Raw genomic sequence first — 18,816 nt, forward strand, 5'->3', positions numbered from 1 at the left:
ATATTTGTAGACGCTGGAGCCAAACTAGGATACCCTGAAAAAAATAACAAAGCCTCTTTCCTAATTATACTCGCTCCTTGTTCGAGTAGGATGTTACGTCTTATGCTCCAGCATCGTCTATAACAATTTCTTACTTATTAGCTCACATTCCGAGGATGAATCTTTATTTGACTATTTTAACCGTAGGTATTTAACTAATGAGTTACAAAATACAACATTGTTATTACCATAAACAAACACAAAATCACAAAATATTCTCATGACGAAATCAATTAACAAATGCGACCGTGTGATTGTATCATCTTTTTTTGACATGACTTATTGTAGATTTGCCGCAGATGGCATTAACTACTTGGCCGGACAAATGGGGAGCGCTGAAGGCTTTCACCCGGTACAACGTTTAATACAATAGGCCTGAGTGTGCTTAGTTGAGCGCGAACCTTGGCTCAGGGCGTCGTCTGAGAGGGAAAATATTTGAAAGAATTAATCAACCCTAGTGGGTCGATAGCGATAAGCGCTGATTGAGGGAAATCTTCGACCACGCCGGCGGGGTCGATATCGGGGTTCTGAAGTGTTTGGTGTCGCGAGCTGATTGACCGCCTCTATGGCTAGAGTAATCGGATGATTGTACGATCAGGCACACGACTCATGTCTGGAATCCCCATGAATGATAAATCCGTAAGACAGCTGATGACATTCTTATCACCACAATTGGGAACAATCCTCCCCACGGTAACTAAAGACATCATTACAAAAATGATGCCAACCTCTCTGGTTCCCATCGCTTCTGTCCACCAACTTGATGTTCTGGCCGGGTCTGCTCCTGATCATTTCGAAGCTTCCAGACCATTCAAACTTCCTATTTACCTTTAAGTATACCTAGATATAGTCTTAGACGATATTTAATATAATTAAATTACTTACTTAGCTATTCTGGACATAAAGCGCGTTTTGCTGCGCATATAGTTTCGTTTATTTGACAGCCTTTGAAGAGACTTTAAATTCGTAATAAGTGCACTAAATATACTATAAATCAATGCTTGAGACATCAAAAAAGGGTAACAGAAAAACAGGGTTAAAAAAAACCAATTCAAATAGGAAGAAATCTTTAATCCATTAATTTTATTTTTCCTCTGGATAAAGGTGATGCTCGACTGTTTCTAGCGTATTAAAAATGCTTCTTTTTCTTTGTTCAGGACCAGACGATGCTCTCGATCCAGTTAAGGTAGCTAGACACCTTAGTGTAGACATCAGGCACGGTGTCGCTGGCACAGCGGGCGCCGAAGGAGCTCACGCCGATCACGTAGTTCAATGACCCTGAGGAGGACGACGAGATCCGCACTTGGAGTGGGTCACCGGAGTAGCCCTGGAAAGATGGGAACATCGTCATAGATTTATATACATACATAATCTCACGAATAGTCGTAGGATATAGATCCCTGTTGGGGTAGAAATGGTATATACGGTATCCATCGCAACATGAACTAAGTACCCACACCTCACCAAGCTTTTTTAGACCAATGTGATGGGTGCCGTATCGCCGGATATAGTGGTCGAGCCAACTGTGTTAGTGAAAACTGCACCTAAGATTAATTGGTGCATGACCAGTACCGGGTTTTGGGGATAATCTAAACAAAATAACGTACCCAGCATTGATTCCCTTCTTCCCATTGACCTGTTTTAGCTAAAGCGGCGAAGAAGTTTTCAGTACAAATCTGGGTTTCCTTGATGCTGCATTTGCCACTACAAACTGGAGCCAATCGTTCTTCGCAGGTCGCTTTGTCTACAATTTTGACTGAGGCTCTTTTCGGGTGTGCTGTAGTTTCGACTTCATCTAAAATAGGAAGTGACATTTGAGGAGTGTGTGTATTCGAACATCCTAATAAGATATTTCTCTGTCAAAAGTAGAGCTCTTAAATAAGATGATGATTAAGCAACGTTTATAATTATTATCATTTATGAAACAGGCGTGTTCTTTTTTGCGTGGGTTTTTTTTCTAAATCACATAAGAATGTGATTTTTGAAAAAGGCGCTTACTGCGCCTTTTTCACTATACGGCGACGATAAAGTAATTTAGATTTAAGTTATAGCTAGGTCCTTCTTCTCACCAGGTTTGACTTGACTCCATCCAGTGACATTTGCAAACTTGCCAAGAGAACTAACATCCTCTTCCTTCCAAAGACAGGCAGGAAAGACGTTTTCATTGAAAGTTATTTCCTCTTCAAGTTCTAAAAGAGCTATATCATTATACTTTTTGCTTGCTGTGAATTCCGGATGCAGAAATGTTCTCTTAATTTTGGCTTCGACAACATTCTGTAAAATTTTAAACTTTATTAAGACATGAGCAAGGAGCATATTTCGCCGATTTTATAATGTTGTTCATTCCTGTACTTTATGATTTACTTTTTAATTTTAAGTTTGAGTCCGGGAAATAATTTAAAAACAAAAGATGGTCTTGTATAAGGGTTCAGCAAAGTTTCCCAAAATTTGGAAAAAGCAGTATTGAGCAGTAAAGTTTTATTACGACACAGAACAATACTGTTTCTAACAGTAATTAGCAGTAAGGTCAGCTAAAAGTATGATTGGCGGACATTTGATGTTACTTACTTCGTCCAGAAGATTTTTGTCACCAAACCTGATAACCAATGGTTTATTTGAGGCGCTTTCAGGAGAGAAGCAATGGGCAGCAACAAGCACGTATTTGGAGCTGATGAGTGAGCCTCCACATCTGGTTTTCCATACGTTTTTATCTTCAAAACCGATGGCAGCCTGAAAGAAGAGAATAGATAGATAAAATCTCTATTTTGAAGAAAAACAGAAACGGAGATATTTATTTCAAGGATGTTCATAGCAAATGAGGATAAACACTAGAAGCTCAAACGTAGGTGGTAGCACTGTTGAATGTGGTGTTCCTAAATTTTGACAGTTCTCTATACTGGATAATGAATATAGTATTTATTTACCAAGTTGGGGTATTCTGCAGCTATAGCGCCGTCATATTTATGTCCAGAATGACCTGTGAACAGATTTTGGAATAATAGTAAGAGAACATGATACTTCTTATTTATCGTGTGGGTTGTGAGGTGAATGACCGACCTCATCAACCAAGGTGTCAAGGTCAATTCCACCACCAACAATTAAACAGCTGGAGTTCCGATCAAAGGGCTCACAAATAATACTGGTTGTATAAACCACATGCGAGCATAAGATTGTAACTTTGTTTATTTTAATATTTGTATAGATTGGCATAATATTTAGATTTCTATGCTGTATGATAAATAAATATAATTATTTAAATAAATTAAGCTAATAAACCCTCTCCAGAGTCATGAGAAAATAGGTAATTATCACGTTAAATTCGATAGCGTCATCTATATTATTTTTGAGGAACGTGGTGTAGAAAGACCCTCATTGTGTGTAGTAAATTCTATGTTTTTACTTACAGCGATTCCGGTTTATGATCCCTTTGTATTCTTCACATTCTAGAAAAAGAAATAAAATAAAGTCAATAACATTAAAAATAAGCAGTCCACGACCAAACAGCGACAGGATTAGCAGAACGTACTGGGTAGCTCACTGGGACGGGCTAACCTATAAAATGCTACTTAGGTTCTATGACGATCTTGTGACGTGTAGCGAGTAGGCGCCGCTACTTCAAAAGTGCACCCCTGATGCCGGGCAGCAGCGGTATCAGTACTGGTTGGAGGCCGAGGAAATGGATTCTGGTAGGGCTCTAGCTAGAACATCACCGATTGAGAAATTGGTCGGTGTGCTGCGGAACGGAAGGCGATTGGGGCAACCACCGTTCTACACGCCCCATCTATGGAGTAATGAAGGCTACGAGTACCAACCTCATCCACCCTGGTGTCAGGGTTACCATTGAGCCGCCAAAGGCCCCTGACATGGCTCATGTAACGACTACATTCTTACATTAGTAACCGGGACCAACGGCTTAACGTGCCTTCCGAAGCACGGATAATCTTACTATCAGCCTGTAATGTCCTAACCGAACTAGGGATCACAAAGTGATTTTCGTGTTACCCACACCGGGACTCGAACCCGGGACCTCCGGGTCGTGAGCACAACGCTCAACCACTGGCCCACGGAGACCGTTATTATTACTGTAAAAGAACAGGTTTATAGCGAATGAATACATAATTTCAATTAATTTACGAACACAAACATAATAAAGCAACATAACAGAGCATCACGCCTGTGTCCCCGAGGGTGTAGGCAGAGGTGCCCACTAGCCAGCCATGAATTGAAATCAAAACTAATAATAACATCATTCCCCTACCATTATCCCGTTTTTCACAGGATCCGCTTACCTAACCTTACGATTTCACAGGTCCGGTTTTTTACAAAAGCGACTGCCTGTCTGACCTTGCAACCCGCGAAGGGGAAAATCAGCCCAATACACGTTAGGTCACATACCTCCGAAAAGGCATTTCTCGGAATGTGGGTTTCCTCACGATGTTTTCCTTCATCGCTGAGCACGTGATTATCATTTATGATCCAAACATGAATTCGGAAACAAATTTATTGGTTTAGGCCTGTGCTGGATTCGAACCTGCGACCTCAAAGTGGGCTACCCGAGAAATGCATTTTCGGAGGTATGTGACTTAACCTGTAATGGGCTGGATTTCTCTTCGCGGGTTGGAAGGTTAGACAGGCAGTTGCTTCTGACCGACATCCGCTTTCACCCGACAGAATTGTGTTGATAGCACACGTCAAATGGTTTGCATACCAGCGAGATACCTTTTTGATTCGCCCGGGTTATCATTCATTTACTCATTTTCCTAAAATTAAGAGCTGTCAATCATCCGTCCCTTTCCTTTTCGGCGGATAAGAAAATGACAGGTATAACTTAAAGTAAAATTAGGAGGTGTCTGCAGGAATCGGGGCCTTTGACTTACTTTGTTCACTAATTCGTTGTCCTGGTTCTGGCACAGGATTCTGCTCACACTCGGTCGGATCACCTTCGCCCGAAATATCTTCCTGTATTTCCAATATCAAAAATATAATTATATATTATAAAATAGGTATGTAATTAGTCATATTTTTACCCGACTTTGGCGAAGCAAAAAGAAGGGTTATGTGTTTGATAATCTGTTTTAAGAATTTGCTTACCACGCCATGCGACCACGGCTATCTCCTAAACATCACTGTTCGGAAGAATATCAGAGAATAGAAGAGAATATTTTCTTGTTTCGTGCTTTTTAGAGCGTGATTTTTCTGTAGTCGGGTTATAGTTTTCAAACTTATTTTTTTTCAACTCTATTTTTTAACATAAGGCTCACGACTGTATTTCCGTATGTGGTAGTCAGTGGTACATTCATAGCATGATGACTTCAACGTTTATTTTTATAAATAAAAATTATTTATTAAATAAAAATACAAAAACAAGTACATTCCATCCAACTACAATTGTAACAACACACATATTATTAAAAACAAAACGTAAAAAAGGGATAAAAAGCTATAAATAAAAAAAGAAAATTATTTATTATTATTTATTTTTTATTTTTTTTATTTTATTATTATTATTTTTTATCTTTTAAATTGATAATATACATTTAAGTATGTAGATAATATTCAGTCAATCACAGAAACTGTGTGGTACACCGGATTACTTCTCTTCTGTACCGGACTTGCACCAATGAGTTATTAATTTAGCTTAAGTGGAATTTTCACTTACACTGTTGGCTCGACTACGTATTATATACGGCGGCGATACGGTTCACTACCTATCACGTTGGTCTAACAGATGTACAACTAACACCCCTAATTCGGATACAGTCAGCAGCTTATGTTATGTTATGTTATGAAGTTCTACTTACTCTTTTTAGACGATTCGGTTCCTTTAAACGCATGGAATTGACGTCTAGTGCATTGTTGATCACTGTAACATTAATTAAATTGATTTAAGTCATTTATATGACACGACGGATTTATTAAAAACATCATAGAAGGGAAGCTACAAGGAAAGAGAGGAAGGGGAAGACCGAGAAGAGCAGGTTAAAGAGAAGGCGAACGTTGTGTGTGAATGAAGTGAAAGAATTGGCTTTTGACAGACAATAATGGAGAATGCTACACCGACAAGAGCGTGGCTCTTAAATTAGTACTTTTAAATTGACATAATATAATGTTCTAAAGATAAGAGTCTCCTTCCTCTTTTTCTATCGCGTGGATTGTGAGGTCAATGACCAACCTCATCAACCCTGGTGTCAGGGTTGCTATTGAGCCGCCACAGACTCCTGACATGGCTCGAGCGATGTAACAACTACATATTTACTTAGGTAAATAGTAGCGCAGGACCGATCGTCGTGGAAATCCTTGGGGGAGGCCTATGCCCAGCAGTGGGCGTCGTACGGCTGATGATGATGAAATAGTAGCGGAAACTGACTGCTTAACATGACCTCCGAAGCATAAAATATGAGTAAAAATTAAAAAGCTCATGGAACAACTATTACATACTATTGAACAGCCCGACTATTTCAGTAAACTCACAAAGAAAAAATTTTAATCGAAAAAAAATCTGACTAGGACGGGAATCGAACCCGCAGCTCTTGTCAAGCCCTCTTGTTCTTGTTATTTTTTCTCTTCGTGAGTTTCCTTATGCTATAAAAATAAAAAATATTATTTCAGTAAAATTTGTGTTTACATCAATATAGATAACATTTTAGAATAGGTTCAATGCGCGGTACTAGTTAGGTCTTTTTAGGTACTTACAGGAGATAGTGTTATGGCGTTCATAAGCATAGTGATGTATCATTCGAGATTAGATTGATCGATTCTTTTCTATTTATTTATTTATTATGGACAACTTACAAGCTACACTCTGCACATGCAAAGTTACAGACAATAAAAAAAAGATTAAGAGCTAGCTCAATTACAAGTAGTCACAGCATGCATAATCAAGTGAACAAGAAAAACAAGATATAAACTATATTAAAAAATAAAAAATAGACATATCTAACAATATCTAATCATCTCCCTAGCACTATCCCGTTTTTCACAGGATCCGCTTAGCTAACCTGAAGATTTGTCAGGACCGGTTTTTTACAGAAGCGACTGCCTAACCTTCCAACCCGCGAAGGGAAAACCAGCCCAGTACGTTGGTCACATACCTGTGGATTTCCTCACGATGTTTTCCTTCACAGCTGAGCACGGATAATAATTTATGATCCAAACATACGTAACGTAACGTAACGTAAACAGCCTATATACGTCCCACTGCTGGGCACAGGCCTCCCCTCAATCAACCGGAGGGGGTATGGAGCATACTCCACCACGCTGCTCCAATGCGGGTGGTGGAGGTGTTTTTTACGGCTAATAGCCGGGACCAACGGCTTAACGTGCCCTCCGAAGCACGGAATTATCTTACTTTTTCGGACAATCAGGTGATTCAAGCCTGAAAAGTCCTTACCAAACAAAGGACAGTCTCACAAAATGATTTCGACAATGTCCCCATCGGGGATCGAACCCGGACCTCCAGATCGTGAGCCTTACGCTCTAACCACTAGACCACAAAGGCTGCTTGAATGAGAGGCAAGCGTTCTACCAACTGGGCTACCACGGCTCTTCTATCTAACAAAAGCTACTTACTAAATTATTGAAGTTTTTGTTTACATACCTAAATATAACACAGTGCACATCACTATAGAACGCTTCATTTTTAATTTTAATTTAGTTTGTAAGAAATTAAATTATCTTTACTGCAATATCTTTTAAATTAAATAGAACACAACCTTAAGTTGCAAAGATACATGAGTTATAAACTAATGATATATCCAAGCCACATTTATAAATACACACACGAAGAAGTAATCTTAATAAGAACCGCCTCTATAGGTCGACAACAACACAACAATCAGAAAATGAATTGAAAACCAGTTACTTTAAGCTGGGTAAGAATGATTGAATAAAATAAATGATTTTTGAGTTCCGTACGTCTTGTAGAAAAGTTCAGCTTTTTAGTAAATATGGATTATATTATATTGAGTATTTATTAATATATCTACGAGCTCTCAGCAACCCTGGTGTCAGGGTTAATATTCAGCCGCCAAACTCATGTAATGACTACGTACTTACATCAGTAAGTAGTAACCGGGACCAACGGCTTAACGGACCAACGTGAGTTTTTTATGTGTTGTGTGTTTACAAACATAAACTTTGACAACGCATCGATGTACCGATGCGTGGTATGGTACTTCCGTTTTAGTATTTTGACTGCGGAACTTCAGAACTGGGTTAAGATCTTTGTGCTTTAGTTTCTTTAACATTTTTTCCTCTTATTCATACTATTTATCATTTTACATTTTAAGTACATAGTAAATGTTTCACATCACTAATTTAAGCGACACGCTCTTGTCGGTGTAGCATTTTCCATGCCACTTTTAGGGAAAAATAAAATAAAAATATATGTAAACAAAAAAAAAATGTAACGTGTGTGTGTGTGTGTGTGTGTTAATGTTTACCTACATTGTTTTTCTTTTCAACAGTTCCACTTGACCTGTAATGACGCTGTAATGTCATTTGATAAGAAGTTGTGGATGCGCTTCTAGAGGTCTTTTAATAGGTAAAAAAAAAAATGGTGGCTCTGCCAATGTGGTCAATATGTATGTATATAAGTTATTATGTTAACTCCTCTGTTGCCGGATTTTTTTTCGTATACATACTTCTTTAACCGTAGTTGGAGGTCGCGTAATCGTGAAAAAATCTCAAGTCAATAATTGGTAGAACCTTTGATTCTCATTGTAAGGTCGCAGATTCAAATCCAGAAACGGCTAAAATCATTTTCGAATTTGTTTTTGAATTTATGTTTGGGTCTTAAATTATTGTCACGCGCTCAGCATTGAAGGAAAACATCGTATGGAAACCCAAATACGATATAATACCTACACGAGAAATTTGTTTTTGGAGGTATGTGACCTAGTCTGTTGTGTCGATGGATTATTGTTCGGCTGGTTCGAAGATCAGGGTCGCATCCGTGAAAAATCGGATATGTCACAGCTGACTCTGTGAGAAACAGGATTACGCTAAGAAGAAGATGATCAGTGATGTGACGTATCCGGAAATGTTCCTAAAGCGGGAACGTTCCCGCTGAAAAACTTTTTAATAGTAAAACTCTGTAATAGGATACAGGCTCCTTTTCTTTGTTAAATAGATCTTTCATAGAGGCAGCCAATCAGCTCGCGACACCAAACACTTCAGGACCCCGATGCCGACCCCACCGGCGTGGTCGACGATTTCCCTCATTCAGCGCTTATCGCTATCGACCCATTAAGGTTGAAAATTCTTTCAAATATTTTTCCTCTCAGATGACGCCCTGAGCCGAGGTTCGCGCCCAACTGGGCACCCTCAGGCCTGTTGTCTTAAACGTTGTACCGGGTGAGATTCAGCGCTCCCCATTTGTCAATTTACAATAAGTTACGTCAAAGAAAAAATGTTCTCTGGTCGTATCTGCTTAAAGGTTAGATAATAAAGCTTTTTTACTGTCAGGAAGGTTCCTAAAGTCGAACCATTCGTGGGAACGGCACATCACACTGATGATGATTCGTTTTGAGACTTTCTTGAGTATATCTAAAAGTGTATCCTGGTGTTTTGTGGTTTTCTCCTTCTAAACATATTTTAGTTAAATATAAAACACATTAGACTAAATGTTCCTTAGAATTAAAAACCAATTTTATCTCCACACAATCACACCAGCTTAACAACGTATTTTATTATTTTTAATTAGACGTGTGACGTGACTCAATGTAGATTTCCGCATATATGTCATTAACTACTTAGCCGGACATATGGGGAGCGCTGAGAGCTCTGGCATAGACTGTCAAAAGGACATAACACACACATACACACACACACACACACATTATTGCACAAAAAATACAAATGAGACAAAAGAAGTATACTTAATCGATTTTAAAGATAATCGTTATAAACAGGTATGTACACAAACACGCAGGTAGAAACAAGATACTTAAAACTTGAATAAATTAGGTATCCTTATATCGATTAGGAATTTAATTTAAATCCTATATTAAAAATAACAATAAATTATTTCGTTTGGCGGTTCGTCTTCATTTAGGGGCAAAGACCTATATTACCTCATCTTCATCATCAATTTAAGAGCCACGCTCTTGTCGGTGTAGCATTTTCCATGCTACTTTTTTAGGGAAAAATAGGGCATACATGTCTACATTACCTATATTAGGCCCTGTTATGGTGAGGCTGTCAGTGAACTGGGTCATAATGGGTTTTCCCGTCAAAGCAGTGTCGACTACTCCAGTAATGTGTCGTTTAAGGATATCATTCGTAGAGCTTTCGTGGCGGTCAATGTTCTAGCAGGGCGGGAGTCTCATCCAGTGGCGGCTCTAGCAAAATATTTGGATGTTGCGAAACCTCAAAGTGGCACTCCTCAGCCCCTTAAAATACAAAATTTTTCGATTACTATACGGCCATCGAAATTTACCTATTTAAATGTTTTAAAAACGTTGTTTACAACCACACGGTATGAATTTTATGTGGCCGCAATCAAACCCGATGAAGTTTTAAATTGCGGTCAGGGTCAGCAGGAACCAGTCTTGGTTGATTTTGGAACCTAAGCCCCCACCCTCGGAGCAGACTCCTACTCCGAATCCCAAACGAATTAACTCAAAAGTCCGCATAAACTTTCGAGTTATGAAGCGGCTTGTTGGCACGAAGGGAAAATAGATAGGTACACTTTGTTCATTGAATATTCCGATATAATAACACTGTCGCGAATGTTTTCCGACTAACTTACTTACACAAAACACCACGTCGTATTAATTATTTAGGTTATTCAATGAAGGAAGCAACCGTCCCGTTGCAGTTCCCGCCAAAAAGTCCCATTTCTCAAGGTCAAGACAGTCACGTGCTCGTGTCAAGTGGCGTGGCACTTGAGTTTGCGTTTATTGTAACTCGTTTGTTTCTAACTTAAGAGTGATATAATAAGGAGTTTTTAATCCAAAGAGATGTATATCCTACTTTTTAAATAACAATTAAAAAGAAAAAATATCCTGTGTTGTCACGAGACTTGTTGCTACGGTTGCTAAGTCAAGTGACCTTTATAGGGCATTGCCCGATCAGCTGGTCCGTAACCGCGATGAGTAAAGGGGAAATAATAGACGATTGCTCACCTCAATGGGATCTCCCTAGGTTTTGCACTTCGACCACTGTGACCCAATGATCGACTAAGGCCACGATTCCTGCAGACACAACTTAATTTTATTTTAAGTTATACCTGTTATTTTCTTATCCGCTTAAAAAGACAAGTACGGGAATTAGCACCTATGTATCGATTAAAAATCGATTATTCGGCAACACTATCATCGATCACTGATGCAAAAATGCCTAGTGGTGAAATTTTTTTAAAATCAGTTCAACAGTTTCAAGTAGGGTTCGAGTCCCGGTGAGGGTAACACGAAAATCACTCTGTGATCCCGAGTAAGATGATACGTTGGTCCCGGCTTCATCTTATTTTTCTCAAAATCAAGTGATTCGTACCTGCGATTTCCTTACCAAACAAATCACAGACAAAATGATTTTCACAATGTCCCCATCGGGAATCGAATGCGGAGCTCCAGATCGTGTGCTCAACGCTCTCACAACTAGACCATGGAGACTGTCAATTATAATATATTATAAACATGTAGGTAGTGTATTATAATATTATAGTATAGATGTAGATTAGACAATAGAGATTAGAATTATGCGACTTTATGTAGGGGGCTATGTACGTATTAATCATCTCCCTAGCATTATCCCGTTTTCCACAGGGTCCGATTACCTAACCTGAAGATTTGACAGGTCCGGTTTTTTACAGAAGCGTCTGCCTGTCTGACCTTCCAACCCGCGAAGGGAAAACCAGCCCAATACAGCTTAGGTCACATACCTCCGAAAATGCATTTCTCGGGAATGTGGGTTTCCTCACGATGTTTTTCTTCACCGCTGAGCATGTGACAATCATTTATGATCCAAACATGAATTCGAAAACAAATTCGACAATCATTGTTTTAGGCCTGTGCTGGATTCGAACCTGCGACCTCAAAGTGAAAGGCAAGCGTTCTACCAACTGGGCTACCGGCTCGTTCTATGTTAGTATTACTAACATAACATAATATTCTCACGACTATATCCCAATTGGGTTAGTAAGAGGTACATCCACCGCAAGATAAACTAAGTACGGTCACGAGCACACTTTGGTACCATGTCACATTAACTTTTTTGACAAATTGAACTGTAAGTATCACTAAATGTCAAATATGTTAGTGCGACAGAGTCCTAAACTGGGTTTATTATATTGCTCATGACTGTACCCATACCTCACCGACATTTCCCTTAGTCCAACGTGATAGGTGGCGAGACGCATCCGTAAGTAATTGATAGAATTCCCTTGAAGTACCTCTGTAGATATGTAACTTCGGCGGCGCGACAACAAATGCGTATTAGGATCGATTGATCTATAAAGAATTTTTTTAAACAAAAACCGAAATCACGTGTCTGTGGTAATTACGAAACTTCCCCAGATAAATTCAATAACATAATTCCTACAACATAATATAGGAAAATCCTTTGGAATATTCATAATAAACAATAATTCGGTCACAATAATAAATCAGACACGACATAATATCCCTATTTACTATTTAAATAGAATAAATAAAGTAGTAATACAAGTAATAGTAAAGTAGAGTATTAATATTAGGGAAGCTACAAGGAAAGAGAGGAAGGGGAAGACCAAGAAGAGCTTACATGGAACAGATTAAAGAGAAGGCGAACGTCGTGTCTTATAAGGAAGTGAAGGAATTGGCCTTTAGTAGACAAGAATGGAGAATGCTACATCGACAAAAGCGTGCCTCTTAAATTAGTGATGATGAAAGTATTAATAACATTGATCTGCACCATAGTAAAGGAAAATACTTATACCGATACAAACTCCGCCGGTGTGGTCGACGATTACTCTCATTCAGCGCTTATCGCATCAATTCTCGATCTCGATCTAGGGTCGATTAATTCTTTCGAAATATTATTGTAATGCTGTCACACGACATCCTGAGCCGAAGCTCGCGCCCAACTGTGCACCCTCAGGCCTGTTGTCTTAAGCGCTCTTCATTTGTTCGGCCAAGTACTTGTTTATTAGTATTATTTATTTATTCACAATTTACATAGACATTACAGGCAATCTCAATTCGACTTTGTTATGCAATTATACTTAGATATTATAAACTCAAGAGTTTTACAATTAAGTTTGTGAAAGTGTGTGAAAGTAAAGAAACAGTGTTTAAAGTAGTGCTAAGTGCAGTGTTTCGCGTAGTGTGTTAGGTGTCACGGAAAGTGCGAAAAAAGTGTAGTGACGGTATGTATTTATTTATTCACAATTTACATAGACATTACAGGCAATCCCAATTCGCCTATATAATGCAATTATACTTTAATAATATAATCTCAAGAGTTTTACAATGAAGTGGAAAAAAGGCATAAGTTGACTTAGCAACTTTTCAATTACATTTTTCCTACGTCAATTTGGTTAGATTTTAACATTATTTAATAATATTTATTTCTTTCCTTTTGTTAGTCTGCGTCTGTATCGGCGGCATAACAACAGTTACCAGTAGATCATTTTCCGCCAAATTCAATAAGCTTATTAATTAATACAAAAGGTAATTCAATACAATTGTTTTCCTTAGGGAATTCATTCAGAATCTCCCACAGTGTTGGGTTATGACTTATGACGTTAAAAGGGAATGATATTGGTTCTGGCAAATACGTAGTTTTGTATGGTTTTACGTTGTGGTTGCACAATTATATTGTATAATAATTATTGGGATAATTGCTAGGATATATAATGAAAAACAATTGTTGAACAACCATCATTAAATTACAAAGCGTTTCAGGCGCAGGTCGTGAAGTACACGAATTATATTAAATAAATTAAATTATTTAATAATTTATATTCGTCAAAATGGCGATTGTGAAAGCTTCAGGATTTTGCATAATATTTTTTGCTGGTAAGTTTTTTAACAATTTACTATTTAAGTACTTACCATTTGAAATTTATTTTAAGTTTTGGTCAATAAAGTACTTATCTTGTTTGTTGTTGTGTTGTGAAAAAATATAATTTTAACATAATTGTTCATTAATACTATTACAAAAATAAATGTTATATAATACAATTAATACAATTTTAAATTAAAAAAGAAAACGAAGTTTGACTTTTCAAAAAGTGTATAATATACTTATTTCATAATATATATTAAATTGTTTTTTTTTGTTTCAGAAATATTGTTCTCGATGGGAGCAATAATACAAAGCAATAGATTCCCATCACTTTCTGAAATACCTAATACAGTTGATACCAGTGTAAGCTGGGAAACTAAAGTATTTTTACCTCCCGGAAATTATCCTGGGAAACCTAATGTAAGTATAAATAATGCTTGTAATACAAACTATATGTGTAATTACATTTATATGTATTTATAATTATATTTTCCTACAGATACCAGGTGGAGACAACAACATCATAGATACTCAGAAGGATCAAACGTTTGAAGGTGCAATCAAAGATATGGATAAAGCTTTTGAGGGAGACAATGACCCATGCTCTATGGTCAACGTGCCTTCAAAAAATTTCATGGTTGAAGGACGCAGAATAAGTGAAGCGAGTAAGTATTTACCAAAGACTAAAAGTACTACTCAAAAAAATATCGAAACTTCTCGCAAGTTTATACTTTTAAATAACAATTATAAAAAATATATCAGTATTAGGAACATTAATGTTCCAAATTTAAATTTAGTTAACGGCAACTTAATTAACCTCGATTTTTTTGTGAAGTAAAGTATAGTATAATACCTACCATTCTACACATTTCACATAATGTTGTTTCCCTGGTACGGCAGACTAGAATTTACGTCATTTATGTTCCCAATTGTACCTTTGTGTTTACAATTTCCGATGACTGTATTTTTCGTATTTTCCATTTTTTCGCCTCTGCGCATGTTTTATGTCCGATGACGTATGTATGTCATCTTTTCGTCGCGTGTGTATTAGTGTCTTTCAGACTCATTCATATATTTGTATTACTATGCAGGAAAATAAACAATACAAATTGAAAAACAAATTGAAGTTTGTTCTTATATTAAAATGTCCTGTTTTTTTTTAAATATTGCACCGTCGATTGTGCACGGAAAAATGTCATACCAACTATTTTTTTAAAGATTTCTTAAAATATTTTAAAATAAACTAAGGAAATCATTGAGTAGCAGGCGGAAGGCAATTCTCAGCCACTATTCTGATTATTGTTTTGGTGTCACGATAGAATGAATATAAATGATATATACTTTTCATTTTTAATGACAATGTTTATTTTTTTTTTTCAGAATGCTTACAACACATTTGGGAAGTGAAGAAGGAAGAAGAAACTACAAGAAGAGTCAATCAATGTAAGTTTAGTTACGTCTTTTTGTGTTACACTTTTAGAGTCATTTAGATATTTAACATAATGCATAATGTTCCTAAAGTTATGTTTATATTATATTTTTTATGATTTTCTATAATTAACTAAGCATTACGTATTGTTGCAGGTATGGCAAAATTTAAAAACGAGTATACTTCTGTGGTTGGAGGGAGAGACGCTGAGCCTGGAGAGTTTCCTCATATGGTAAGGATATTAATAAATAATTATGATTTTTTTAAAATAAAGTTAACTATAAAATCACAAAAAAGTATCAAATTATTTTATAATAGGGTTTTTAAATTCTCGTATCTACACCGCGACTTCGCTTTGTAATTTCTTTAACACGGTTTGAAATGGAAAGAAAGTATTTGTCCTAAATATATTAAATATTTTTCTTTTTATACGTTGCTCCATGCTCTGTCTTAGCTGTACTGTATAATTATTCCAAACTCCTTCACTTATATTTCATGTATTTACGTATTTAAGAAAAGTCATTATTTTTTTTGTTTACAGGGTGCTCTTGGTTGGAAGAGAAAAGAAGGTGACTATGCGTTCATGTGTGGTAGTTTCCTCATCAGTGAAAAATTCGTTCTTACTGCTGCCCACTGCTACAGGAGTGATGATGAAAAACTCGCCCATCCCACACCGAAAATTGTCAGATTTGGTGTCGAAAATATAATTGTGAGTATAAATTTAAAAGAAAAATGAGATGTTCAAAAACAAAGTAAACCCAGCTTTAAATAAAAATCTCCAGTTTAGAGAGACATTTTTAAGAGTGAAATCTCTTCAACCATAACAAAAAGCTTAAAAAAATCAGCATATCTGTAGCCTAAGTAATTAGAAATATGACAGCTAAGTAAACATAAATCATTTTTATAACAGAAAGACAAGCAAACTCCAGTGGACGTCAAGATTTTGGAATTTAGAAAGCATCCGAGCTACAGGCCTCCTCCTTACAAGACGTACGACATTGCTGTAGTAGAATTGGCCAAGAGAGTCAAATTCAACAAATTCATCCAACCAGCTTGCCTGCTCAACCAACAAGTAGATAGTGCTACGGTTACTGGATGGGGAGTCGTTGATACCGGTGAGTTTCAAAAATTTCTAATTAATGATATTGTACTTGAAGTAGGTAATCCGCCTCACAACCCATACGATACGAGAATGACATTAGAAATCCATACACATAGGGTAACCTTTAATAGGTTCTTGGATCTATGAATACCAAAACTTTAAAAACGCACATTTTATACAAAATTAAGGTTTTACATGGGTAAGATTATTAAATCAATAAAAATATAAAGATTTTACATAGGTACCTATCCAAGGATAAGTTAAAAAGATGTAAAAGGGGTACCTATTCATAATACGAATAGTCCTCACTTATGAAAAGCACCTCGTGCACTAAAACATAAATTTCAAAATCCTTCATATTGTAATTCTTTTGTTACAGTATTATACAGTACAAATACCAGTGATAAATTGAAAGTCGCCGAAGTAGATATTGTGCCGACGAAGAGGTGCAATAAATTGCTCCGAGCGAAACGTACTGAGCAATTTTGGAAAGCAGTCCGGAGTGATCAAATCTGTGCCACCAGGCTGAACGGGTCGGCTGACGCTTGTGGTGTAAGTATTGTAACATGACATAACATGGCTTTACGCTTGTATCCCCGAGGGAGTAGGCAAAGAGAGTGATCAGATCATAGCCTATATAATTTTCCATCATATTGATCATAATCGCTTAGTTGTTTTTTACGACAAGTCCAGTATGTTAAGTAGCTAAACAAATTCTTCGTTTTTTTACTTATTTACCTAATGGAAAAACAACATAATAAATTCTTGCTCTAATTCCACCATAGTATCGCCCACTTGATTTGTATTACCTAACTTCTCTTAGGTAGCGTTGTAAATCCCAAATATTCCATTTATGCCTTTCTAACAGTCAATGCATTATTTTTTTCAGGGTGATTCTGGCGGGCCTCTTCAATCAGTCCTTTCGGTTAACACCAAGAAGACCATTTACAACGTCATCGGCGTCACCTCATTTGGATTCAAATGTGGTGTTTCAAAGTTCCCGAGCATCTATACTCGGGTCAATAGCTACATTGACTGGATCGAAGAGCAGGTCTGGGGGAGCCATGAGAGACAGTTCCAGGCCATGAAAGCCAGTGGTGTGAATGTTCAAAAAGTCCAGCATTTCACTGAAGGTGACCTGTTTTGGTTGAACAAGCAGCTTGGGCGATGGTCGTATGTCTCGCATGACTTTCCTGAGTTGAATTCGGTTTAGACTTTATAATAAGAAGAGTCTTGTAGATGTAGGAATAGGTTATTCTTGGCAACTTTAAAAGATAAATGACATAAATGAATTTAGGGCGAAGTAGTCATCATCATCAGCCCATTAACGTCCCCACTGCTGGGGCACGGGCCTTCCCTATGGATGGGGAGATCGGGCCTTAAACCATCACGCGGGCCCAGTGCGGATTGATGGTTATTAACGACTGCTAATGCAGCCGGGACCAACGGCTTAACGGACCTTCCGAAGCACGAAGGAGCTCGAGATGAAAACTTTTTTTGTGGTCACCCATCCTATGACCGGCCTTTGCGAAAGTTGCTTAACTTCAACAATCGCAGACCGAGCGCGTTTACTGCTGCACCACCGAGCTCCTCCGGATTAATTTTGGAATGACTAATTCCGTTTTTAATTAGGTTATAAGCTAAAAGACAAAGACGTATTATAGAATATAAATAATAATAAAAAAAAGTATTGTACAATCTCTAAACGATTCAGGCAGTTAAAAAAAACTATATTAGTTGAATTAAGAAGGTACACCAAAGATATTTTTTAATTCTTAGACTGTATAACCAAAGTATTACTTAGGTAGTTATTGTAGAATTATGCTTCAAAGTTCCTACTATTTTAATAATGTTTTATATACTTAGATTATAGATTTAAGTAGTTCAATTGTGTGGTTGTCGTATTGTTAAAAAATGTAAATAAGCTAGGTACTGTAACTAGGTACATGAGAATATTATCATATTTTTAAAGAATTATAATAAAAACGAATAAAGATATAATAATAATTTAAACATATTTTTTTAATTTTTCACTTATGTCGTTCTATCATGAAGATGGAATCATCTTACTAATATTTTTGTAAGATGATTCTTCGTAGAAGTGCTTCGTAGGGCACCTGGCTATTACCGTAAAAAATCACCTCCGCCAACTCGAATTGGAGTAGCGTGGTGGAGTGTGCTCCATACCCCCTCCGGTTGATTGAGAGGAGGCCTGTGCCCAATACTGAGACGTTTATATGCTGTTTATTTTATAAACGTA

The 18,816-nt window shown here is 37.2% G+C and overlaps 2 protein-coding genes across 2 annotated transcripts; one reads left to right on the plus strand and one right to left on the minus strand.

Annotated features, from left to right (window-relative positions):
- Positions 1–1,089: 1,089 nt before the first annotated feature.
- LOC126370713 (serine protease snake-like) lies at positions 1,090–7,841 on the minus strand. The gene is made up of 9 exons (XM_050015736.1): positions 7,637–7,841; positions 5,841–5,902; positions 4,917–4,998; positions 3,444–3,482; positions 2,964–3,016; positions 2,608–2,769; positions 2,109–2,313; positions 1,647–1,834; positions 1,090–1,366 (listed from the first exon to the last, which is right to left on the minus strand). The coding sequence occupies exons 1-9, from the start codon at positions 7,674–7,676 to the stop codon at positions 1,193–1,195; spliced, it is 1,005 nt and encodes a 334-aa protein (XP_049871693.1). The 5' UTR covers positions 7,677–7,841; the 3' UTR covers positions 1,090–1,192.
- Positions 7,842–13,990: 6,149 nt separating this feature from the next.
- LOC126370790 (serine protease snake-like) lies at positions 13,991–18,382 on the plus strand. The gene is made up of 9 exons (XM_050015814.1): positions 13,991–14,036; positions 14,306–14,445; positions 14,525–14,690; positions 15,406–15,468; positions 15,610–15,686; positions 15,996–16,163; positions 16,365–16,569; positions 16,936–17,108; positions 17,446–18,382. Exons 1-9 carry the CDS (start codon positions 13,991–13,993, stop codon positions 17,767–17,769), a joined length of 1,362 nt encoding a protein of 453 aa, XP_049871771.1. The 3' UTR covers positions 17,770–18,382.
- The last annotated feature ends 434 nt before the right edge of the window (positions 18,383–18,816 follow it).

This window comes from Pectinophora gossypiella, chromosome 11, assembly GCF_024362695.1.
Source record: "Pectinophora gossypiella chromosome 11, ilPecGoss1.1, whole genome shotgun sequence".
NCBI lineage: Eukaryota > Metazoa > Arthropoda > Insecta > Lepidoptera > Gelechiidae > Pectinophora > Pectinophora gossypiella.

Bases quoted from the DNA above. Each gene is read 5' to 3' on its own strand.
- LOC126370713 (XM_050015736.1), bottom strand. From the start codon at position 7,676: ATGAAGCGTTCTATAGTGATGTGCACTGTGTTATATTTAG. The intron at 3,017-3,443 runs GTAAGTAAAAAC...ATCTGTTCACAG, and splicing joins GATCATAAACCGGAATCGCT to GTCATTCTGGACATAAATAT. The intron at 2,314-2,607 runs GTAAGTAACATC...AAAATTTTACAG, and splicing joins ACAAAAATCTTCTGGACGAA to AATGTTGTCGAAGCCAAAAT.
- LOC126370790 (XM_050015814.1), top strand. From the start codon at position 13,991: ATGGCGATTGTGAAAGCTTCAGGATTTTGCATAATATTTTTTGCTG. The intron at 16,570-16,935 runs GTGAGTTTCAAA...CTTTTGTTACAG, and splicing joins ATGGGGAGTCGTTGATACCG to TATTATACAGTACAAATACC. The intron at 17,109-17,445 runs GTAAGTATTGTA...TATTTTTTTCAG, and splicing joins GGTCGGCTGACGCTTGTGGT to GGTGATTCTGGCGGGCCTCT.